This window comes from Pectinophora gossypiella, chromosome 2 (genome assembly GCF_024362695.1).
Source record: "Pectinophora gossypiella chromosome 2, ilPecGoss1.1, whole genome shotgun sequence".
Taxonomy (NCBI): Eukaryota; Metazoa; Arthropoda; class Insecta; order Lepidoptera; family Gelechiidae; genus Pectinophora; species Pectinophora gossypiella.
In genome coordinates this window covers 4,360,727-4,387,473 of record NC_065405.1, presented here as the reverse complement: position 1 = coordinate 4,387,473, position 26,747 = coordinate 4,360,727, and the positions used below count along the sequence as shown (strand labels likewise).

Sequence of the window (26,747 nt, the reverse complement as noted above, 5' to 3'; positions counted from 1 at the left end):
GATCACCTGTAACAGAAGCAGTAGCAACTAAGCACCTAATAATAGAACGGACATAAACAAGCCTTTCTTGAGGGCACGGTTGTAATAACTCCATTTGTTACCCAACAAATCGGCTTTAAGACGACACCTTCGCGTAATCCTTCAAGCCAATAACGCACGCAGAGCATGGCGTGGACGGTACACGTGGCTTGAACAGTATACTGAAGTTCAAAGTAGACATGTAGGAATAGGCGTAGATACAGATATTACTCACACATATACAATACATCCATATATTATAACGTCGCCTTAATTAAAGCACATAATAACGGGATCTTACCGCGTTTAAATAGGGATATAAGACTCCCGATATTTCGACACTGTTGCAAGTGCCATGATCACGGGATGACTGATGAGATTGGAGTGGAGTAGCTAGATCCATAATTTTCTACGGGCAGGCATATCAAGCAGTGGCGGTGGCAGTGTCGAAATATCGGGAGTCTCATATGCCCATTTAAACGCGGTAAGAACCCGTTATTATGTGCTTTAATTATGACAATAACCGCGTAAACTTAAAACAACGTCGCCTTAAAGTGAAAACTTTGTAAGTGACTTTTTGAAAAATCAAAACCTCGATTTATTATTTAATTAATTTGAATCCAGATAGATAGATATATAAAATACTTTATTGAGCACAATGGACACAAAATACAGAGATAAGGACAACATATACAGAAAAAAAACCACAATAAAAAAAACAAAAAAAAAATAATCTGGAAGAAATCTCTTTGTTTAGAGATAAGCTTACTTGTACTGTCTGTTTTCTTTGTATGTTCCTTGTGTCTGTTTTATTGTGTACAAATAAATAACTAAATAATAAACCACATTTTTTTACCTGACTGACTGACACGTGTTCTACGTCACTAATTCGGTTCATTAATTCGATCCGTAGTCAGAGGTACCTCACCGAGATTTCTGTTAGACCATCGTGAAACACACCCTTAAATAAAGATAAAAAAGATAATATCTAAGTAGGTAAAGTACATGGAAAGTTGCAGCGGGAAGACCATAAAATCTAAAAAACATGTGAGACGGTTCTAGATAATTATACTTACCCGTCCTATGACAAGCCACCATTGCTAGCCTATTGATGACGGAAGTGTTACAATTGGTATCTCCAACATTCCAAGGACGTAAATTTTATTATTGAAAATTAAGGGAATTACTGACTAATGAATTTAATTACCATTATTTGTCACATATATAAAAATCATTAAAACTGTACGTAAATATTTTACTAAAAGTACAAAATTTCCTTGAAAAGTAAATTAGAAACATTGGACGTGGGTAATTTATTTTTTACGAAATGGCAACGCAAGGTCGGATGACGTCAGCTGGGCTAACCTTGAAATGCTAGCTATCAGTTTTGAGCATACCTGGTCTTCATAAACCATGTACGGTCACGAGCATTAATTATACACTTTAGTACCATGTCACATTAACTTTTTTGACAAATTGAACTGTAAGGCTCACTAAATGTCAAATATGTCAGTGCGACAGAGTCCTAAAGTGGGTACATTATATTGCTCATGACTGTACCCATCTACCTTCTTACACCCCATTCAATCGGAACTTCCCGCAAGTCGTTTACTACAAGAGGCTTCGTTTCGTAACACGTTACTTTATTTATAGGCTTCATGGGCGTGTCCGTACTTATCTACAATTAACTTATTTTTACAGCACAACTCTGTTGCATAAGGTAAGCTAAGCTTACCTACGAAGTTACGACTACTTATATTACTATAGATAAAAATAGATATCCTACTTCTTCTTCTATCGTGTGGCTTGTGAGGTGAATTACCTACCAACACCATCAACCTTGGTATCAGGGTTACTATTGAGCCGCCAATGGCCCCTGACATGACTCATGTAACGACTACTTACTCACATCAGTAAGTAGTAACCGGGACCAACGGCTTAACGTGCCTTCCGAAGCACGGATCATCTTACAATCGGACAAATAATATTCTCTGTAATTCTTCCGAATACTTAGCAGATAACAAATTAATAATTGTCGGTCCCGATTCTTTACTTGTGCTGACCTTCTTAGCCTAATTTCATGATTCTGAGTCTATGGATTCCCCAATGAAAACCAAGCTAAAATTGGCTGTAAGTATCTATGGATTGTGTTGATTAAGGAGCTGGATTTTTTACAGCTTCAAGGTACCTAGCTAAAATAAATAACGCACATTTAAAATATAATGTTATATTTATATATTTTTCACATCGTAAATCTGGCCATCTAATAGTTAACATATCTGTAAGGATTTCACAATAGTATTGTTTTTAACTACATATTTTACAATTGCGACTAAACATAATTATAGTTACACATAAATAATGTCAAATTATTAAATCAATTTATCATTGAAAAAAAACTATTATATTATTAATAAATTCTATAAAAATGTCTAATAAATTCTTATCGATTTGAATGATTATTAAAAAATATTTTATTTTGGTCGCAATTGTAAATATAAAATATATACTTGCTTTTAGCTTACATCGATATGGTTTTCAATAATAGACATTAACTTAGTACCTACACCTTGTTTATGAGATTATTAAAATGGATCTTATAGGTCGACACGGATATTTTGGCAAGTGGCCATTATCGGAACTACGTAGAGTAGGCTATACAGGTTGTAAGAAGCTGCAGTAGTTTTAGGCGGATGAGACGTTCGTTATGTAAAAAAATATGATTCAAAGTGTAACTATGTTACCTACTGAATAAACATATTTTTGAATTAGAATTGGATTACAATATTTTTGAAGAACGTCTGAGAAGTTCCTAGTAATTTGGAAACCCTACTAAAAACTATAGAAGTTTCAACTTTGCCATCCATTTTTAACCCCCTTAGGGGACGAATTTCAAGATAATCCCGTCTTAGTGAGCACCTACATCCTAAAAGGATGGTGCACATTAGCGCCTTCTCAGTGACGTCCAAGTACTACAAGATCCTTGTCGACCTATAGGTGTCCTATAGATCTCTTATAAGAGACTATTAGGAAAAATAACTTTTTCCATGCATTTTTTTTATATGCTACACAAAACATATCATTTATTGTATTTATGACTTCAAACTGTAATTTTTTACTGTTTCCGAAATTATTTTTCCCAACTCTTTGGCTGTAAGTCAAACACAGAATATACATTTTTGCTATATTTATCTCAAACTATACTTGTGTTTGACACGCAGAATACATCTTTTTTTCTAAAATGTTGTTTAGATTAAAAAATATTTTACCTACACATTTAGTAAATATGATAAGTAAAAAGAGAAATATATAAGAATTTTTCTTTAAAATTAATATGTCATTTGCATATAGAAAACTATTTGTTATTATTAAAATTAATAATAATGTCGTAAATAATAAAGAATGGAATGTAACAATTACACAATTTAAGAGAATACGAATGCAAGATTTATAAAAGAAAAAAATGCTTGCCTTCTCAGATCACTTTTCCTAAATATTTTTTTTTCTATCCTTAATAGTTTGACATTGTTTATATTATGACACAAAACATATTAAAAAAAGGAATGTATAATAATAAATTATTCGTAAATAAATTCAGTCACATAATGGGATGGATCTTCCATCTTCCAACACCGGTAGTCAATGGTATGACGATGCTTACCGTAAACGCAAAAATACTGACGACATAAATCAGTCTTCTTCTATCGTGTGGGTTGTGAGGTGGATGACCAACCGCATCAACCCTGGTGTCAGGGTTATTATTGAGCCAAGGCCCCTTACGTGACTCAAGGAACGACTACGTACATAAATCAGTTCTAATTGGATGTTTGCAAAAAGATAAAAAAAAAACTAGGACTTTTTGCGTTTGCGATAATGCTATTGACTTTCTGTGTTCCTGCTGTTCCAAGAACCACCCACATCACATATACATAAAAAAGTAAAGTATTTTATTATCATATAAAGCGAAAAACACTCTAATAAAGAGTTAGATTTATGTATTAGGTATTGCAACTAATTATTGTACACAGAAACTTAAGCCGACAATAGCAGATGTAACAATAGGTAGACTTATCTCTAAAATAAAACTGTTTCAGCCAACCAACATTAAAGGACGGAAAGATAGAAAATAATATACAGAGTTAGTTATATATATATATCTCAACTATTATTGTTTAGATTTTAATAATACTTTTGGCTATGCCTTTGCACCATTTTTTGCAATGTGTCAATTCATTAGTACTCTTCTTACAAAAGGATTAACATATAATTATTATGGTGAGGCAAACGATTATGACCTCACCATATGTTAATCACGGGTACGTATCATAATGCATAAATTTAAAATCTATAAGTTTACAATGTATAAGTTCAAAATATCATCATCATCAGCCGTATGACGCCCACTGCTGGGCATAGGCCTCCCCCAAGGATCTCCACGACGATCGGTCCTGCGCTGCCCGCATCCAGCGGCTTCCCGCGACCTTCACCAGATATATAAAAGTATAAGTATATGTATAAGTTCAAAATATATAAAATCAAAAAGTATAATAGTCAGAAGAAATAATCATCAATATGCATAACTTACGTTATATATAAATATCATAATGCATAAGTTTACAATGTATAAGTTCAAAGTATATAAAATACTTAAACTAAAATCTTCACCGCCGCCTCTCGGCCCTTCGGGCCTCGATGGTCACAAGTAACCTAACCCACTTCGTAACCTATATCTACAGTGTCGGGGTGCCCGTAACGCGGAGCTCCATAGAAAAAAAAAAATAATTTTAAATTATTTATAATAAAAAAAAGGTAAAGCCAATATGCCAAAAACCACTATGCTACACAAGAACAGGGTAAATATCTTTAGGCTTAACAAACATTATGCTAAGTAATGTTATAAAACGTAGCCTTAGGAACCATTATGCATTGTGTTTGTTATATGTTTCGACCATTATGGCATTCAAACTTAGAAATTTAGAACTTATGCAAAATTACTTTATACATTTTGATGCATTATATATTTTGATTTTCGGTATTTTAACTTTATATATTCCAACCATATGTATTTTGAAATTATATATTATGATACGTACCCGTTAATCACATTTCCACCACGGTCATTGTCGTTTGACATGATATTTTGCAACTTAGCTTACCCCACAGCAGCCGCGAATTATATCGAAGGCTTCAACCAACAGACGAGAAGCTGCAGTAGTTTTAGGCGGATGAGACGTTCGTTATGTAAAAACTGACTATTCAAAGTGTAACTATGTTACATACTGAATAAAGATATTTTTGAATTTGAGACGCTGCGTATGCTGTCTATGTTGATAAACGTCATAAGAATATTAATACGATTGAGACCCTCGATATGATTCGGATACCGCACGGCGCGATTGCTGTGCCGCGCGAGCTGGTTATGAAAACGGTTAATAATGTTTTTTTAATTTAAAAAAATAATAATTATAATACCAAACTTAAAATGCTTATGTCTGGTCAAACCGCAAGTATTTTTCAATTAGATTAGAACCATAGCAAAATAACTACATGTAATCAACTCGTAAGTGCGTTGTAGTTTCATTTTACTTGAAGTCTAAAAAATATAACACGAAAACTGATAAAATGAACTTATATACTAGTTTAAAAATATTATTATTTACATATCGGCGTCCATTATTCGAGTCCGAGTCATCAGGAAAAAATATACCTAAATGAAAATTGTCCTGAGATATGGAAATGATTTGCATTTGTAGTACTCTTGTGCCGGTAGGGTTGCCAATACAATAGAATAAAAAAATAATACTTCGTATAGAAAGGAAACCCTCTGCCCCCCACCATTTTTCACCCCCTCTGGGTCTTAAATGGTCGTAATCGCTTTTTCGATGCACAGTTTTTAATATAAATAGATGCCGCGGGAGCATAGTCAGTGGTACCGAAGTATGCACAAAACGAAACGTTTTACTGGGGCAACGATCGTATTATAAAACTGTCCACGTCATTCATTGCTTCTTTGGTATCGCGCAACTACAAAGCGCTTGTGTTACTGCGCAATGAACGGCTGGTAAATCGATGTAGCAGTTTTGTCAGCAATGTCTTGGTGAAGCCGCTTCACACGCCAACGTTGGTTAACAGGCGACAGGCGAACTTCGATATTTCTAATGTCTACGACGAAATCATTTCTATATTTCAGGACCTTTTTTTTTTTTTTATTATATATTGTATATATATTTACACAATAAATTTATTTTTATATCCATTTAAGAGTTACAATTTAGTACCATAATAGCTGTTTGTCTACAGATAAAGTACAGAAAGCTCATTTTTCGCATTAAAATATATTTTTCTAACATAAACATAACATAAGCTCACGACTTCATTCCCAATTGGGGTAGGTACACCCATGGTAAGATGATAAGCTGAGTACGTTCACGAGTACTAATATGTATACACTTTGAAACCATGTCACATTAACTTTTTTGACTAATTACACCGTAAGTCTCATTAAATGTCAAATATGATAGTGCGACAGGGTTCTAAAGTGGGTACATGATATTGCTCATGACTGTACCTACGCGGCAGTTGAGCTATCTGTTAGACTAACGTGATAGATGATGGGCCGTATCGCCGTCTATAGTGAAAATACTTTTTTAAATACAGTAATTGAAAAAGAAAAATATAAAGCTTATAGTAATGAGGTTAATCGATCAAAATACTCGCTTTAAGTAACATTCTGTATAACTATAGAAATAGACAATGTAAACATAAACTGCCTATACTTATGCGTCCCACCTATATCAACCGGAGGGGGTATGGAGCATACTCCACCACGCTGCTCCACTACGGGTTGATAGAGGCATTTGGGCATTTTTTACTACCCCGGGACCAACGACTTAACGTGCCTTCCGAAGCACGGAATTATCTTTCTTTATCGGGCAATCAGGCGAATCACCCTGCATTGTCCTAGCCAAACAAAGGACAATCTCACAAAGTGAGTTTCGACAGTGGCCCCATCGGGTATCGAACCCGGAGATCGTGAGCCCAAAGTTCTAACCACTAGACCACGGAGGGAAATAGACATCACTTCAGAGATATTTTATAAAAAGTCGTTTTATATAAAATAAAAAGTAGGTCGAGATAACATAAACATATCTAACTTGAGACCCGCGATATAATTCACAGTGGAAATATTTTATCACTATAATAATATAGTAGTCATACTGAATTTGACTAGAAACTTTTGAGTGTATTTTTTTATAAGTTTTGAACAAAATAACCATTTTATATAATGTTTAAAATTCTTATTAGAACTTTAAAGGTTATAATATAATTATATTCAGTCAGTTAATGAATTTTAAAAAGGTATAACAATGTTACATTTCAATATAATTTAACATCATTGTTAATATAAATTATCTACAAATTATAAAAATAGATATTAATTTATAAAGTAATAAATAATCGTAACCTAAAATTTAAATTATTTAAATATTACATAAAATAAACTCAGGTAAATATGGAACGGCTTGGAATGTGTAGACATTATAAATTCGAGGAATATCAGATCTAAGTTATATATTACAAACAATTCTTCCTAAAGTTTGATTATTGTTCAGATTTCAGCACACACAATCTAATTTTATTTTAAGTTTAACCTGTCTTTTTCTTACCCGGCAAAAAGGAAAGGGACGGGTAATCGACATTACCTGACATTTGTTATATACGCAATAGTAACAATGGATGATAGAACTAAAAAAGTCATTCCTTTTTTATTTCTATTTGAATAAAAATACTCGAAAATATGTCGATAGATTTTGATAAATATAGTTTATGTTAAGTTGCCGATAGATTTGAGCATTCACTTGTAACTGAACATTGAGCACTCGCCATTTTTATATTTGTCGAACTGAACAACGAGCCGAGCCAAGCATAGAGCCAAACATTGCTATGAACGTTTTTATGTGCAAGAACGCTCGATAGAATGCTCGTTAAAATGTTCTCGTATTGTAACATTCGCACAAATGCACATTACAAGTGAATGCTCAAGTTTATCAGCACTTTAATGGGCCTTTAGTGGCGTAGATTAATAATTGAACCCGGTAGATGGCGCTACTGAGACAGGACATCTGCGGGCTTAGCACCGTAAGCGCGCGACTCCTTTTCGCCTCGACATACGTCACCCGTCACTCTCTCACAGTACTGCACAGAAAGAGACAGACTATCTCTGTCGCAGCGAGAAAGAGTCGCGTGCTTACGGTGCTAAGCTCGCTGCTTGCAGGCCTAGTACCCTAACGCCGCGAGTAGAGCGAGTAAATGTCAAAGCGCGAGTTGTCAAATTTGACAGACAAGTTAAGGTTCCTCGTTCACGGATCGACTTGCTTGCGACTTGAATTTAATACGTGTGTCGCACAAATGATGTTAAAAACTATCAATATTATGAAAACAGATAGAGTCATGAGCAATATAATGTACCCACTTTAGGACTCTGTCGCACTAACATATTTGACATTTAGTGAGACTTACAGTTCATTTTGTCAAAAAAGTTAATGCGACATGGTACCAAAGTGTATATTAATGCTCGTGACCGTACCTGTTTGTTCTTTTTCTTGGCTCTCCTATATACAATAATAAGTTATTTCCTTTGGAGTGCGACATCTTGAAAAAATCGCGGATATCGTGGTAGTCGCGTGTACCAAGGACCTTATTGTCTTTCTTTTAGCGTGCTAGGCCTGCAGGTTCGCTAGTGATTATGTCACAAACAAAACAAAGAATAGGAAATTCCAAGTCAGTTTTGGTTGGCTACTATTCTACCTACGTCGTGTCTTATAGGGAAGTCAAGGAATTGGCCTTTGATAGACTGGAATGGAAAATGCTACACCGACAAGAGCGTGGCTCTTAAATTGATGATGATGACTATTCTACCTACACATTAAGTATGGACGTACTAAGAAACAAATAAACGTGATAGAATCTATTTTTAACACCTATTTTTAATAAATACATAATTATTATTTTCGTATAGAAAAGCACGAAAACGCTGTCTTATCTTTAGGGTCTTATGATTCTTACTCAATGTCAACGTTAAGACGATTTTAAATGGTGAACATACAATAATATTTTTATCTCCTATCTCCATACCTTCTTCAACATCTGTTAATCGAGCCCTACACCCCAACAGGAGATAAAAGGATTAGAAGAAGAAAAATCTCCGTACCGTAGGCTTCTTCCTCTTTCAAATAAGTTCTCTTTTGACCACAATAACACCTGAGCTGAAGCAATTCATCGTGTGCGTCAAGCTAGCGGCCTCAAAAAAAAAATGGGCACGAAAAAATAATTTGACCATACCAAAAAATAGTACTCTTATTGAAAAAAATAGTACCTGTTGTAAAAAAATTAGTACCATCACGGTTCTGGATTTATAGCTATGTTTTATTGCACTTGCTAGCTTGACGGTGAGCGAAATTTGGCGAGAGTTAACGATAAGGTCTTTCGCTTTGATTTAAACGCCAAAAAATAGTATCGAAATAGTACTCACCCCCTGCAAAATACCGAAAGTAGTACTTCAACGGTTCCAAAGTTATAAAGGCAGTTCTTTGATCCCGCTAGCTTGACGTTTTGAAAATACCTATTATCTGGGGAACGCTTGCATACTTCAGTATGTAACTAATGTCAATAAACTCGTATGAAATAGTACTCCCTACCATCATAATTTTGATCCGATTCTCTTTGTAGAAATGTTAAAAAATCATCATAACCTATGCCATACATTTGTTGTTGATACAGTCACGTAGACAATTACATAACCTCACAATTTATTCGTAAGTATTGCCATTTTGGAGGTCTACCCTACCATTTCTTTGCACTTCAGTGCTGCTATTACAAAAAATTCCTATTGCACACACCCATATGCACTAATTTTAATAGAAAATGGCTGCATGGGTCTAGTTCTTATCGAAAACAATCTGTGATTTTAATACATCATAATACATTTTTAATTTTCTGTTTTATTTTATAATTTATACCTTCATGTTGAATTTGTTACGGATCGAAGTGTTTGTTAATAAACAATTTGCAGTATTTGTAGAATAACTCAAAGAGTTTCAACAATGATATTACTTTCATCTGACAACCCTGGCACTTCACCAAATTTTACCCAAAAATGGGGAAAAATACTGAAATCTGACAACATTCTTGACCATGTGTAATAATTTTGTTCGCGACTGTACTTGTCTTGATAAATGTATGACATAGGTTATAATGACTTTTGACATATTTCTACAAGGAGAATCAGGTCCAAATTATGATGGTAGGGAGTACTATTTCATACGAGTTTATTGACATTAGTTACAAACTGAAGTATGCAAGCATTCCCCAGATAATAGGTATTTTCAAAACGTCAAGCTAGCGGGATCAAAGAACTGCCTTTATAACTTTGGAACCGTTGAAGTACTACTTTCGGTATTTTGCAGGGGGTGAGTACTATTTCGGTACTATTTTTTGGCGTTTAAATCAAAGCGAAAGACCTTGTCGTTAACTCTCGCCAAATTTCGCTCACCGTCAAGCTAGCAAGTGCAATAAAACATAGCTATAAATCCAGAACCGTGATGGTACTAATTTTTTTACAACAGGTACTATTTTTTTCAATAAGAGTACTATTTTTTGGTATGGTCAAATTATTTTTTCGTGCCCATTTTTTTTTTGAGGCCGCTAGCTTGACGCACACAATTCATCGAAGAAAGCAATATTGCTATTTGACATTGCGGAGTTACTTTTATATGCGCAAATGACAAATTGCAATATTGCTTTTTTAGATGAATTGCTTTGATGTGGCCATTTTAACCTCCGAGGTTCTTACCGCGTTAATCAGGGATATGAGACTCCCGATACTTCAACACTGTTGCAAGTGCCATGATCACAGGACGACCCAATCCCACCTGGCCAGATCCGGTATTATGTGTTTTAATTATGATAATAACCGCGTAAACCTCAAACAATAGTTCGTTGTGTTATCGGAAGAATTGTGATCGGGTTGAATGGCCAGATAGGCTCGTGTAACAGCGGAATAACGCTAAAGATATAACTCCTACATACAATCTTACACACATTACCGCTTTATATTAATAGTGATAAAATATTAATGTATATTCACCAGAAATTAATGGTACATCTTACAAGGTACTAGCTTCCTGGTCTGGTATGCGGTTGAAGTTTTCATGAGCTCGATTCCAATAGTAGTGAGGTGGTCCGTTTGTGAAGCAATACTTCTTGTCCAAAGGCGTATCCTTCTCCACCCAGTACATGAGGTAAAAGTTGCACATCTCGTCTTTGTTGGTAGCCCTGGAAGCACAAATGAAGACGTTAGACGTGTCCAAGAGACTACTAATGTAAACTGAATAAGTTGAATTTACTATTGTAAACTGAGTATGTTGTAAGTTGAGTTTAGTATTGTAAATGTAGTAAGTTGTAAATTGAGTTTACTATTGTAAACCGATTGAGCTGTAAGTTGAGTTTCATATTGTAAACTGAGTAAGTTGTAAGTTGAGTATTTTATTGTAAACTTAGTAAGTTGTAAGTTGAGTTTAGTATTGTAAACATAGTGTGTTGTAGGTTGAGTTTACTATTGTAAACGTAGTAAGTTGTGAGTTGAGTTTATTATTGTAAACTTAGCAAGATGAGTTTACTATTGTAAACTGAGAAAGTTGTAAGTAAACTAAAAACGCAAGAATGTGTATGACACATAAACTCACCCCTATTCCCTACCAGGTTAAGGATAGACTATATAGAATAGAATTTCTTTATTCTTACTTCATTTCACGCGTAAACACTCTCTTCATAGATAAAAAGAAAGAAAGAAAGAACCGTTTATTATAAAGGGACACCACAGTAACAAATAAAAAACAAATAATAAATATAAATATAAAACACGGAATAACACATAACTTACAATCACAACACATAATAAAAACAACTTACACGAGAAATACAAATAATTGAGTGTATAAACGACATAATCATAATGTCATTATGGCAAACGTAGTACTATATTATGTATTCTGTGGTTTAAGCTAGGGTACGCTAACCAATTCTAATCATCATTAATTTAAGAGCCACTCTTCTTTGTCATTGTAACATTAGATAGATAGATAGATAAAATACTTTATTGAGCACAATGGACACAAAATACAGAGATAAGGACAGCATATACAGAAAAGCACAACAGGCGGCCTTATTGCTCATGCAGCAATTTCTTCCAGGCAACCACAACACATTACATTACACTACATTATCCATTCTTGTCTATCAAAGGCTATTTCATTCTTTTCTAAATATATTACTTACCCGATATAAACGGGGTGGTTAAGAGTGTTATTCATAGTGCATCTCGCGGCTAGTACGTCTCCATTTCGGATAGGGGTTTGATTCTCGACTGGGTAGAACATCTGCGGCAGTTGAGGGTCCTTCTTGCCGAGCAGCTGCCATTCATCACCGGTGTTATGCTGCCGAACCACGTACCCAGTCACCACTTTACCTGCAATTTATAATTATTTTATATTATTGCAATTCATATTTCAATTCGTATACCGGTCTCCGTGGTCCAGTGGTTGAGCGTTGGGCGGATCGTGAGATCCGGAGGCCCCGGGTTCGAATCCCGGTGGGGACATGTCACAAAGGCCATGTCCCTAGTCTGATTAGGACATTACAGGCTGATCACCTGATTGTCCGAAAGTAAGATGATCCGTGCTTCGGAAGGCACGTAAAGACGTTGGTCTTGGTTACTATTTACTGATGATGTAATTATGTACTTTGCAACCATGTCACATTAACTTTTTTGACAAATTAAACCGTAATCCTCATTAAATGTCAAATATGATAGTGCGACAGGGTTCTAAAGTGGGTACATGATATTGCTCATGACTGTAGTCGTTACATTTAGACCCGTGCTGAGTTGAACTTGCGACCTCACAGTGAGAGTCAAGCGTTCTTCTTACTCAGTTACCAAGGTCGGTATAGCTTAAAACTTACCGAGAGCGTGCGTATGAGTTCGGAAGGCGAAGGGGTGAATGACCTTGCCCTCGGTGATTCTGCAGGCAGTTTCCATGTGTTCGACGCTGTTCTGAGGAATTACCCCCCTAGTACCAAGTAGGATGACGCCAGCCTGCCGTGTCATTCTATGGAAATAAAATTATAATAATTAAAACACATAATAACGGGTTTTTACCGCGTTTAAAGTAGGGATATGAGACTCCCGATATTTCAACACTGTTGCAAGTGCCATGATCACGGGATGACTGATGAGATTGGAGTGCAGTAGGTAGATCCATAATTTTCTACGGGCAGACATATCTGTGTACCCTCTTTCTTTGCCGCTTGTTTATGTATTTGATATCGGAATGTTCGGAACCATCTGAACTCGCACCAAACTCATTACGACAAACCGCACTCACTGTGTCCTCACGTTTTGTCACCACGTTAAACGCGGTAAGAACCCGTTATTATGTGTTAAGCGAAAATTCCACTTACTATCAACTCAGAATCATGGTCTGAATCATCCCTCAAATATTCGTTACGATGTCACTAACACCCTGTATAATCAAATATGTACTTACGGAGCCCTGGTGTACTTGAGAAAAACTCCCGAGTCATCGGTCAGCCCCTCTGAAACGTACAAAGGAATATAGTTAGTAATACTACTGACATCTCATTATGAGTATTATGACACATGTGTCAATAGAATTGTGTATTGTACACTACGTGAACTAATAACATGACCTTGAACACTTCAAACGAAGAAATACCGAGAGCTAAACCAATGATTTTCGAATTTGTTTTCGAAATTCGGATCTTAAAATGTTTATCACACGTTACCAGCGTCTAGCCTTTCGATCGCGTCGATAAGTTTTGTCGAAATCGATGTTTGTCATTCTCCGTCGCGATAAATGTTTATCACGTCGAGAAACCGATGTAGCCATTTTGTAAAAGTTTTTTTTTGTATTTAGCAACTTGCATATTTTTCATGTTGAATCCTATTCCTATATCAAACCCATGTCAATTTAAGCTAAATGAGTGTAATCCAAGCTCAGTTTTTTTTTCATTAAAAGATAAAAAGTGACAGTATGGACATATTACGTACGTTTCAAAAGTGCTCAGAATGTGATAAAAATATGGTGCCATGTTAGTAGCAATCAACAAAATGACTTATATCGTCAGAATCGATAAAATAACCGTGACAAAATTTTATCACGTTGCGCATGTTAAGCCGGCTGGATTGAAACTACTTTGTCTATTGGGGGTTTTGTTGAATCGCATGTGATATTTCAAAAATTCGCTTACATGGTTTTCAGTATAAAGCGATGCTATAAATATAGGCTTAGGTGGCCTCACTCGGCAGGGCCCGCAGAATACCAGCGTCGTGGCTCACGCCGCGACTTATGCTGAGCGAGGTCCTTTTATTCCGGACTCCACCGCAGATGATCGGGCCGTCAGTGCGTTGCATTTAGTATACTTAGTTTTATTATTATTGTTTTTATGATTTTCGTTTGTTTTTCTTTTTGTTTTGGATATTTTTTTTTTGTCTGTGTACTTATTGATTTCCGTGTGGTTTCTGTCCTGTGTTAAATGTAATGTACCTGTCTGTCTGTGTCTGTGGTGTCCGGAAGTAATAAATGTTTCTTTCTTTCTTTCTTTCTTTCTAATTCACCTACTGTAAACTCACCCAGTATATTATTATCAAGTCAAGCAGATGCATCAAGGTTGAATAATATAAATAACTGGTTACGTCATAGACTTGGTTACGTCATGAATGCCTTTATATCATTACAAAACAAATATACTACATTCCTTATTGTTATTGAAGTGGTAAATAAATAATATTAAACAGTTTCGTCTTTCAATCCATTGTTTAACAATACGAATTCTTTTATAAACAAATAAGTAAATAAATAACTAGCATCTTGGTAATTAAATTGTTTAAATATCGTATTTTTTACTTCTATTGTTATTTCTTTATGTAGGTATTGACGTTGATTCCTGTACAGTCGTGAGCAATATAATGTACCCACTTTAGGACTCTGTCACACTAACATATTTGACATTTAGTGAGACTTACAGTTCAATTTGTCAAAAAAGTTAATGTGACATGGTACCAAAGTGTATACATATTAATGCTCGTGACCGTACACACCATCTAATTTTAAGTTATACCTGTCCTTTTTTTATCCGTATAAAAGGAAAGGGACGGGTAATCGACAGGCATAAAAATGCAGAAATTTAAAAACCCTTCCAAAATTTTATATTGGCCAATAACCCGACAGAATTAAGTTGACAGCACACGTCAAACGGGTTGCATATCAGCGAGATGCCCATTTTATTAGCCCGGGTTATTCATTAATTTTAAAATTAACAGTTGTCCCTTGAACGGCCTCTGTGGTCCTGTGGTTGAGGGTTGGGCTCACGATCCGTAGACCCCGGGTTCGAATCCCGGTGGGGATATATCACAAAAATCACTTTGTGAACCCTAGTTTGGTTAGGAAATTACAGGCTGATCACCTGATTGTCCGAAAGTAAGATGATCCGTGCTTCGGAAAGCACGTTAAGCCGTTGGTCCCGGTTACTATTTACTGATGTAAGTGAGTAATCGTCACATGAGCTATGTCAGGGGCCTTTGGCGGCTCAATCATAACTCTGACACCAGGGTTGATGAGGCTGGTATTCCACCTCACAACCCACACGCTAAGAATCAGAAGCCATTTATTTCTCTAGTTATTATTAGTACATATCACTTAAGTAAAACTCATTTTACAGTGTGTCTATGGGTTAAATTTTGTTCGCGGAGTGGGAACTTTTGAAACCTATCTCAGTCGTGTCCTCGTATTGTAAGTGTTTATAATATAATTGAGGATAGCACGATAAGAAGAAGAAGTTGTCCCTTTCCTTCTCGGCGAATAAGAAAATGACGGGTATAAACTGAGTCAAAAAAAGTTTAGGTTTACGCACCTGGGAACTTGTGCATGTAGTGGACTTGCAGGACAAGGTACTTGATTGGAGAATTCTTACCGATGAGGAAACCTACGTCCTTGGGCAGCTGAAGCGCTGGAGCATCCCTGGCCCACGCATAGACGATCTGTTGGAGATTTATTTTAAATATTATTTTTATGAATGCTTTTTTTTTTGACGTGACTTATTGTTGATTTGCCGCAGATGGCATTAACTACTTGGCCGGACAAATGGGGAGCGCTGAAGGCTCTCACCCGGTACAACGTTTAAGACAACAGGCCTGAGGGTGCTCAGTTGGGCGCGAACCTCGGCTCAGGGCGTCGTCTGAGAGGAAAAATATTTAAAAGAATTAATCAACCCTAGTGGGTCGATAGCGATAAGCGCTGAATGAGGGAATTTATGAATGCGTGACAGCCCTAAAGCTGTATTTTTAAATCGTTCGTTATCAAACGCATGCGAAAGTATATACCCATTTCACGTAACACGTGAGAACTTGTCATTTGCAAGATGTATTTACTGATGTAAGTAAGTAGTCGTTACATGAGTCATGTCAGGTGCCTTTGGCAGCTCAATAGTAACCCTGACACCAGGGTTGATGAGGTTGGTAATCCACCTCACAACCCACACGATAAGAAGACGGGTATTTTCCGTCCGAGAGAAGAAGATTTGCAAGATGAGACAGGTATACAGGGTGTTAGTGACATCGTAACGAAAACTTTGAGGGATGATTCAAGCCATGATTCTAAGTTGATATCAAGTGGAATTTTCCGTCGCAAACGAATAGAAGGGAAAATAATTAAAAAAAACACTAATCCATTTGATATCAACTCAGAATCATGGACTGAATCATCCCCCTCAGTATTTGGTACGATGTCACTAACAAACCTGTATATTTTCGCTCGTGAGTTGGGGACTAACGATTAAAAAATACGAACCTTTACCTAAATAAACTTTTTTATTATTATTAACCCTGGTGGGAGAAAGCGTGATTTACATCTTAGTGTCATGGGTTGCAATGCCGGCTCGAGTTCTAGACCACTGAATTCGATTTATTATTATTATTAGCCTGTATGATCCCACTGCTGGGCAAAGGCCTCCCCCATGTCTTTCCAAGTAGGTATCCCGGTTCTGTGCGAGCTATATCCAGTTTTCGATAACCGCCGAGATCATCGCGCCATCGTTTCCGGGGTCTACCACGTCTACGGTGTCCGCCCTTTGGTACCCAGTGCGTGATGATCTTTGCCCATCGTTCCGGATGCCTGCGGCACACAATGTCCAACCCAGTCCCACTTTAGCCTGGCGGTATTTCTGCCAACATCAGCTATACCGGTTTTTGAGCGCAGCAGTGTTTTTAACTCAATGAATTCGACTTTTTTAGTTTTGAATTCGACTTTATTAGTTTGAATTCATGTTTGGATCGTAGATAATTAATATCGCGTGGTTTCAAGGACTTATGCCCGGTTCGGCTCTCCCTTTATTAGAAGGGACTTAAACACAGCTGGCGAGGTTTGGGTGTAAATGATATATGCACCTCACTTGTATGAGCTCGCCACTATAATATCATTATTGGGGTAGTCAGAGACACATCCATCGCAAGATGAACTAAGTACCCAAACCTCACCGACCTTTCTGTTAGACCAACGTGATAGGTGAGCCGTATCGCCGTCTATAATGGTCGAGCCAACTGTGTTAGTGTAAACTGCATTTAAGATAAGTTGATAACTCATCGGTAAAGTCCAATACCGGGGTTTGAAGAGGCAAGTTTGAGACTTCTACTCCAGTTCAAGATAGACACTTCCGCAGACAGTTTTGGCTTTCGCAGTTATGTTGTTAATAACAGCACTGCATTAGGTCATATGGCAGTCACATATCAGTAATATTGCGAATGTTTGTATTCATAAATAAATAAAATACAATAGGTGCATTACCTGAGAACCAGAGCGACATGGACTGGCCGTTTTATACATATCATCTATTTCATTGCTCTGCATTTCTCCACAGCCCCTGTAACACATTAAAAAGTATTAAACATATTACGTTCTTACCTAGCGGTGGTAGTTAGGAACCGAAGTAGTCCCGTTAGAAGAATGGCTGCCTCTGATAATAAAGTCGCCGGACCAAATCCACGGGGCTTATTATTGAGAATTTCGCCTTAACCTCGTAAAGCCGAGATTTCCAGACACAATAGTAAAACAGTGGAGTTTGGATTTTAAAAGGACTGTCGGCGTTACGACTTTAATTCAAATCATGTTCGAATATATATACCCATTTCACATAGCACATCAGAACCTGTCATATGCAAGATGAGACGGATATATTTTTGCACGCGATTTGGTATTAAAGGCATATTCCTTTCACATCCATTTGGTGTAAGAATAAAATGTATAGGTCTCGCCTACTGATGATCTGTTGCAACTGCTAGGGCCCGATGAATTCGAAATTATAAAAACCGTTTAGGCTTAATTTATGACTATTATGAATTTATACAAGAAGTTTTCATCTCGAGCTCCTCCGTGCTTCGGAAGGCACGTTAAGCCGTTGGTCCCGGCTGCATTAGCAGTCGTTAATAACCATCAATCCGCACTGGGCCCGCGTGATGGTTTAAGGCCCGATCTCCCTATCCATCCATAGGGAAGGCCCGTGCCCCAGCAGTGGGGACGTTAATGGGCTGATGATGATGATGAATTTATACAGAGTTTAGAGTACTATTGACCTGGGTTTTCTTTAAAACATTGGATCTGATCGCGGTGTGCACGGCTAGGCCTCTTCCAACTCCACCACTTACGGTCACGAGCATTAATGTCACATTAACTTTTTTGACAAATTGAACTGTAAGTCTCACTAAATGTCAAATATTTTAGTACGACAGAGTCCTAAAGTGGGTACATTATATTGTTCATGACTGTACACCCGCACCCGCATCATAAATATTTTTCGTAAGTCTACTTTCATTTGTTCGCTCTACACGTCCGAATCGTCTAAGACCCCTTTCTCAATTCTCGTCACTATGAATCTGGTTGGCTGTATTTGTCGCCTCGTCGTTATGAATCTATGACTTAATTCAAATGTTGAAAATTCTGTGTTTCGCAATGACGCTATAATGGAAATCTTGCTATAAAATTAATTATCTTACCAAACAGGGTCGTTAGTTCCAGGCTCTGTGCACCCATAGAGGAGCATGTGGTGAGCGGTGTGCATAGACGCCTTTGGGTGGAATTCAACTGAAACATGTCATACACAAATATAAATATACACTTCTCATCAAAAAAATCGAAACACTTCCGTTTTCATTGTTTCTGTCCGAATTTAACACAAAAAAGAATTCATACGATGAAAAAAAATACATAAATGTATAGCTGGCAGTTTGGCCATTACAGTAATAAGCGAAAATTCTAAATTCAAAATTAGAATTTCATTTGTTTATCTTATAAACGAAATGAATCACTGTTTTGAGACAAATGTGTGTTTAGGGTTGGAGTACATTTAGCGTTTAAAAACTAAAAATTGGCGCCTATCCTTAAACTTTTTGTTTTTTATTTCAATACTGTGACTTTGGGACGTCTGAAAAAGGTTTTTTTTCTAAAACGTATGGATACTTCGCCCACAGAAGCCGCCCAAGTTGTGGCATTGCTGGATTCTGGCCTTAGTCAGCGTGTTGTGGCTGCAAGACTGCATCTAAGCCTGTCATCTGTTCATAGAGTCTATAAACGTTATCGGGAGACTGGTTTGTTCACGCGCCGTTCAGGATCTGGCAGGAATCGGGTCACTTCTGAGCGAGATGATCGATTTATTGTAACAACTTCTTTAAGAAATCGACGCCTTAACGCTTTTCAACTGCAGCAGCGGCTTCGTGTTGTACGAAGGGTGGCTGTAAGTGACTCTACAATTAGAAGAAGGTTGAAGGATCGTGGACTGGTACCGCATAAGCCAGCAAATGGGCCGAAATTAACTGCAGACCATCGAAGAGCGCGCCTTAACTTTGCACGTGAGCACCTAAATTGGTCATACCTACAGAACCGCCACCATAGCTGACCTTTTCTTCAATGCAGCATTGTGCATAGCGTTCTCCGTCTCTTCTGTAGACCTTGTTCCTTCCGTCGTTACCATACAGCATAATTTTACACTCATCAGAAAAGAGAACTTTGCTCCACTGTAGGTATGACCAATTTAGGTGCTCACGTGCAAAGTTAAGGCGCGCTCTTCGATGGTCTGCAGTTAATTTCGGCCCATTTGCTGGCTTATGCGGTACCAGTCCACGATCCTTCAACCTTCTTCTAATTGTAGAGTCACTTACAGCCACCCTTCGTACAACACGAAGCCGCTGCTGCAGTTGAAAAGCGTTAAGGCGTCGATTTCTTAAAGAAGTTGTTACAATAAATCGATCATCTCGCTCAGAAGTGACCCGATTCCTGCCAGATCCTGAACGGCGCGTGAACAAACCAGTCTCCCGATAACGTTTATAGACTCTATGAACAGATGACAGGCTTAGATGCAGTCTTGCAGCCACAACACGCTGACTAAGGCCAGAATCCAGCAATGCCACAACTTGGGCGGCTTCTGTGGGCGAAGTATCCATACGTTTTAGAAAAAAAACCTTTTTCAGACGTCCCAAAGTCACAGTATTGAAATAAAAAACAAAAAGTTTAAGGATAGGCGCCAATTTTTAGTTTTTAAACGCTAAATGTACTCCAACCCTAAACACACATTTGTCTCAAAACAGTGATTCATTTCGTTTATAAGGTAAACAAATGAAATTCTAATTTTGAATTTAGAATTTTCGCTTATTACTGTAATGGCCAAACTGCCAGCTATACATTTATGTATTTTTTTTCATCGTATGAATTCTTTTTTGTGTTAAATTCGGACAGAAACAATGAAAACGGAAGTGTTTCGATTTTTTTGATGAGAAGTGTATAATATATTTAAAGGTTGCCTGAAAGAAACTGCTGTATGAGCAATAAGGCCGCCTGTTGTGCCGCTGTGTATCTGTTGTCCTTATTTCTGTATCTTGTGTCAATTGCGCTCAATAAAATATTTTATCTATCTATCTACATAATAATCAGCTTTATTCTCATACGCAAATATGTTCTCAAATTACCATGAAGAACAAAGAGGTCACAAGTATGAGCAAAAATATAATAAAAAAAAAAAACTATAAACCAACTTTAACCACCGAATGAGCTCATTTGTTAAATTGTGATAGCATAGGTGCACCAAGTGTTCCGGGCAGCCCTCGGCGGAGGGGGAGGCGCTTGACGCGCTCCCATGGGCGCTGGGCCCCAAAGGGCATCTGCCGGCGGGGACGCGGTTTTGTGCAATTGCGTTCCCGTATCTCCGCCACACGGCGGGAAGGAGGAACACCGTTGGGTTTAGTGGGTATACCGGGTGGTGACACCCGGGGAGTCCCACGAAACCACGTCGCCCCCCCGGGCTGCGTGGTATGCGTAATGCATTTCCCAACGTTAAAAAAAAGGTGCATCGTATATACATGTACATACATAGCGGTAAAACACATAACCCTCTTTGCTTCACCGCGATCGGGTACAAACAATTAAAAAGAAACCACTCACCTATATAAAAGTCTTCCTGAGGTGAGATTCGTATTGGAGTGCATAGATACAATTCATCCTGAAAAAATCAATAGTTAATCACGAACTGATAGCAATAGATGTCTATTAAAGATAACCACCCACTCACTACACCTACGCGTAAAAAAAGTTATACTAACGTAGCATAATAAGAAGGGTAACAGGACAGACATAGAATATCGCCTAGCGCGAAAGGGATGACAGTTATGTCTCTTTTACGCTAACCATACACAGCCTGTCACGAAAGAGACGAGAGATATTATGTCATACATAATATAATATGTCATTCTAATCATGCTCTGTTATAAGTAGATATATAAGTATAACTGTTATAAGGGGTTGTAAAGTAGCAAAGATGGTATAGTTCATGGTACCTTAAATAAATAAAAAAAATATTTGACTTAAACATGGATACAGTCTTTATATATAGACTTTAGATTGGGTCGTATTTGACTTGTGTACAAAAAATAGTATCACCTGTCAACTAAAACATAATGAACTCTAAAAGTAAAATTTATGTGGTCACAATTTATGTTTAGAAAAACTGGACCTGTCAAATCTTCAAGTATCTTCTTCAAGGACCTACGAAAGTGGACCTCGCTCACAGCAACATAATAAAATGGAGCCAGTAGAAGGCAACATTAATCAATAATTAACTTTGTTAGATTTTATTAAAGTCCTGGGAGCTGGGGGTTTAAAAAGGCCACATTGAAGCAATTGATCTATAAATCAATATTGCAAAAAATGTTAAATAGCAATATCGCTTTCTTAGATGAATTGCTGCAACATGACCTTTTTAGCTCCCTGGTTTTCCAGAAACAATAGTTAAACAATGAAGATAGAATTTTAAAACGACAATGAGCCTTATGACCGTTAGTAAATTGTAGAATTGTGATTTTGACTATAAATGTCGTCCGTTGATCCAACATTGAAAATGCAGGGTCCACATAATACCAGCGTCGTGGTTGACGTCGCGATTTGAGCTAAGTGAGCCCTTGTTATCTCAGACCTTCCACCACCACCTTATGATCATTGTAATAAACATAGAGGATGTTTCCTCTATGTTTTTTTTGTAATTGTTCTGTGAAAATGTGTGGCGTCTTTTTATAATAAACTAATTCTATTCTATTCTAAAATATACAATCACTTATTGACTCTGATTTTCTATTTGCACATTTACAATAATTTTGATAGATGTGCTTAAAACAGACTGGAGTAATATGCAATTAAAAATAAAAAATTCAACTATCATTTTAGTTGACTGAGTTAAGAGACTTTTGTAATTATTTCTTTTTATTTTGGTGCAATAAAGTGTATTTGTATTGTATTGTATTGTATTGTTGACTGAGGTATTGATAAAAGTTGCTCGAGCTCCTATTGAACAAATAAAATGTTAAATTCAGAACTATAAAAAACTCTCATCGCCTTTCCAAAACCGCCGTAATTCAGAATTCTATTAAAAATTCTGATAACACTAAGTGCTTCAGTTTATTACCAAGACGTAACATTGCTATTCAATTAATTTAGTTTCTATAATATATTGTATAACCAATAATAATTCAGTTTCCTGTAAACATATACCATGCTTAAAACACATAATACCGGGTTCTTACCCTGTTAAAACCAGGGAGATATGAGATTCCCGATATCGACTCCAATTTCATCAGTCATCTCGTGATTGTGGCACTTGCAATAGTGTTGAAATATCGGAAGTCTCATATCCCTGGTTTTGACATGGTGAACCTGGTATTTTGTGTTCTAATTATGATAATAACCTCAACCTCAAAGAAAGTATATAATGGTGCTAATTCCTGTAAATACCATCTAATTTTATTTTAAGTTATATCTGTCATTTTCTTATCCGCCGAAAAGGAAAGGGACGGGTAATCGACAAGCATAAAATTTATGGAACACACGTCAATTTTAAGCACAAATCTAAACCAACCGTCTAAAAATTTTACATCCATCAATAACCCGACACAGTTAAGTAGACAGCACGTCAAACGGATTGCATACCAGCGACGTACCTTTTGATTCGCCCGGGTTATTCATTCATTTAATCATTCTTCCTAAAATTAAGAGCTGTGAATCATCCGTCCCTTTCCTTTTCGACGGATATGAAAATGACGGATATAACTTAAAATAAAATTAGGCGGTGTCTGCAGGAATCGGGGCCAATGTGCTATATAATAACCTAATGTATATAATAACTTTTACGCATTCCATTATTGAGCATAGCTGGCCCCAGCTATCAACCAGACTGGGCCATGCAGCATATTCATTGACAAAACAAATGTATTTGTATGTCCTGCCTGACTCATCAACGTAATTTCAAATGGTAACATAATTCTTGCCACTTTTGACATAAGCTCCTAGGTTGTATATGATGAAACATAATGATGGCCATTTTTTTTTTTTAAATATTTGTATGCCTGCATGCAAGCCGAACACACCACAACATTGTTATGTAAATTATTTTACCACCTTTTTGTATTTTATGTGACATGTGAACAGGCTATCGCCCATAATAATTCCATTATGGTAGAAAGCATTATGATAAAATCTCTTTTAAGTTGTTTTTAACAATATGCCCAGGAAAGAGGAAAATAGGCAGTAGACCACATTGTATGCCTTTTATTCCCTCCCGGTTCAGCATAGCATATTAAACATAAATAAAAATTTTAAAAATGGCAGCTACAATGGAAACAGAAAATAAATTTCACAGTAAGAATATTATTACTATTTTTAATAATAGCCTTTTAATGCGATTAAAGTTATATTCGAAAGTTTCCCTTTTTCTTTATAAAATGTTTCTCATTTCGGTGAGCTTCAACTATAAGAATATTATTATATTACTTATTAGTAATAATACAATGAGGAAAAACTTACCCTATGAGGATGAACGTGTGGCATTAAAAGAGGATAACTCTCAGTTTCTATATCTTTCTCGACTCCTAAACCCGCCGAAGAAGCTAAAGACGCTGTAGTGACCGTGACCAATATTACTAAAATCAACTTCAACATTTTGAATAATAAAATTGTATTAGGCAAACGCGAAACACCGTTCTACACAACAAGTAGGTACAACAACGCACTCGGTACTCCCCGGCAGTTATCGATAATTAAAAAGTAAATAAGGAAAATAATTTAAGTTGATATATCGCAAGGTTTGATAACTAACTGACTGCTTTGTGTTATTCCTTGTAAATACTGAAGGCTTCAGTCTGAAGCGACAAGTGTTTATATTTTGTGGAACTATGAGCGATCGATACACGCAACTAACGTCATAGCTGTGTTGCCATGTTTTAGAAATTAACCTGTTGTCGAGGAAAATCAAATTCCGAAAAGGGTGTTATAAATAATAAATTGACATAACGTAGCATCACGCTTGTATTACAGAAAGGGTAGGCAGCAGAGTAAAATATATTATACACAACCTCTCTCCGCCATCTATGTTTATTGACATTTAATTTTAATGATTTAACGCAGCGTCTTATTTTCCTTTACGTCAGTAAGTAAATAAGTTGACAAAATAATTTCAATTCGAAATATTTAAAATCATTAGCTATAAAATGGTTGTTTCGTAAAATGATTGTCATGTTTATTGATAACAATTTTTTCTTAACTTTTTTATTATACTAAGGGTAAGTAAGAACGGCACTTATTTAAGACATATTAAAAATTAAAGTGCATGTCAGTTTTAACTGAATTAATATCAATCTTTACTTCATTTTACTTTTTTAACTTGAATTAATTTGTATAATATTTTTTATATTTTATAGGGTGTTAATTTTTCTCACTCAGGTATCCCTAATTCGTTCAAAAATGTATCTCTTCCATGAAGTATACCTCCTCCTACGTCATCGAAGTTGTCAGAATGGTGATGTTTCTAAACTTGACAGTTATAAAGAATGTATTGTAGTTATCTAAACTCGTGTATAGATGGCGCTACAAGCGGTAAGTGTAAGAAACTACGTTAGTAAACATACCTAGTTCTGATAAACAGAGATAGATGGCGCGTGACATAAAATAAGGAATAATAAATACACTTCTCATCAAAAAAATCGAAACACCTTGCAAGTTTACGTTTTGTCAGGATTATCAGAAAAATGTGTACATTTAGGAATAAATGTTAAATGTCGTTTAATAGTGAGTAATATGAGCTTATCAAATCTTAATGTTAATGTTCTAAATTTAAATGAATTTTTCATAGGTTTCGTATTTTGTTAAATGAGTCATTTTTATTCCGTATGGAGTATAAAGGAAATGGATAAAACAACACACGTAAATGAAAAAAAAAAGCTAAAAAACGTTTATTTAATAACTTGTATTCCCTCCCCGAGCTCTAATTACTGCTTCCATACGGTTCTTCATCGATCGGATGACAGTCACGATCACATGCTGTGGTATATTGTCCCATTCCTCTTGGATTGCATCTTGCAGCTGGCTAAGTGTTTCTGGGGCAGGATCTCTTGCTCGAATTCGTCTCTTTAATTCATCCCACAGATGTTCAATGGGATTCATGTCCGGGCTTCTTGCTGGCCATTCCATAATAGAGATATCGACTTCGTTAAGATAATCTCGTACGACGCCCGCGGTGTGAGCCCTAGCATTGTCGTGCATGAATATGAAGCCGTTGCCAATAAAATGTGCATAGGGCATCACATGAGGCTCGAGACACTCTTCGACGTACCGATGACAGTTTAGTGCAGGCAGACGTGGCCCAGACACGAAAGCAAGCTCTGTCTTACCGTCGGCGCTGATTCCTCCCCAAACCGTCCACGAACCGCCACCATAGCTGACCTTTTCTTCAATGCAGCATTGTGCATAGCGTTCTCCGTCTCTTCTGTAGACCTTGTTCCTTCCGTCGTTACCATACAGCATAATTTTACACTCATCAGAAAAGAGAACTTTGCTCCACTGTAGGTATGACCAATTTAGGTGCTCACGTGCAAAGTTAAGGCGCGCTCTTCGATGGTCTGCAGTTAATTTCGGCCCATTTGCTGGCTTATGCGGTACCAGTCCACGATCCTTCAACCTTCTTCTAATTGTAGAGTCACTTACAGCCACCCTTCGTACAACACGAAGCCGCTGCTGCAGTTGAAAAGCGTTAAGGCGTCGATTTCTTAAAGAAGTTGTTACAATAAATCG

At 36.7% G+C, this 26,747-nt stretch overlaps 1 protein-coding gene and 1 long non-coding RNA gene across 2 annotated transcripts in view; both read right to left on the bottom strand.

Moving 5' to 3' along the window:
- Positions 1–2,229: 2,229 nt before the first annotated feature.
- The window catches only part of LOC126372773 (uncharacterized), a 147,675-nt gene continuing 123,157 nt past the window's right edge, over positions 2,230–26,747 (bottom strand). The window contains exon 2 of the long non-coding RNA XR_007567217.1: positions 2,230–2,762. This is a non-coding gene — a long non-coding RNA (uncharacterized LOC126372773). The remainder of the gene's footprint in view (positions 2,763–26,747) is intronic.
- Positions 10,732–24,806, bottom strand: LOC126372269 (peptidylglycine alpha-hydroxylating monooxygenase). Its single transcript, XM_050017959.1, has 9 exons — positions 24,486–24,806; positions 21,579–21,636; positions 19,142–19,229; positions 17,937–18,012; positions 16,009–16,135; positions 13,623–13,671; positions 13,039–13,184; positions 12,355–12,544; positions 10,732–11,352 (listed from the first exon to the last, which is right to left on the bottom strand). Exons 1-9 carry the CDS (start codon positions 24,618–24,620, stop codon positions 11,184–11,186), a joined length of 1,038 nt encoding a protein of 345 aa, XP_049873916.1. The 5' UTR covers positions 24,621–24,806; the 3' UTR covers positions 10,732–11,183.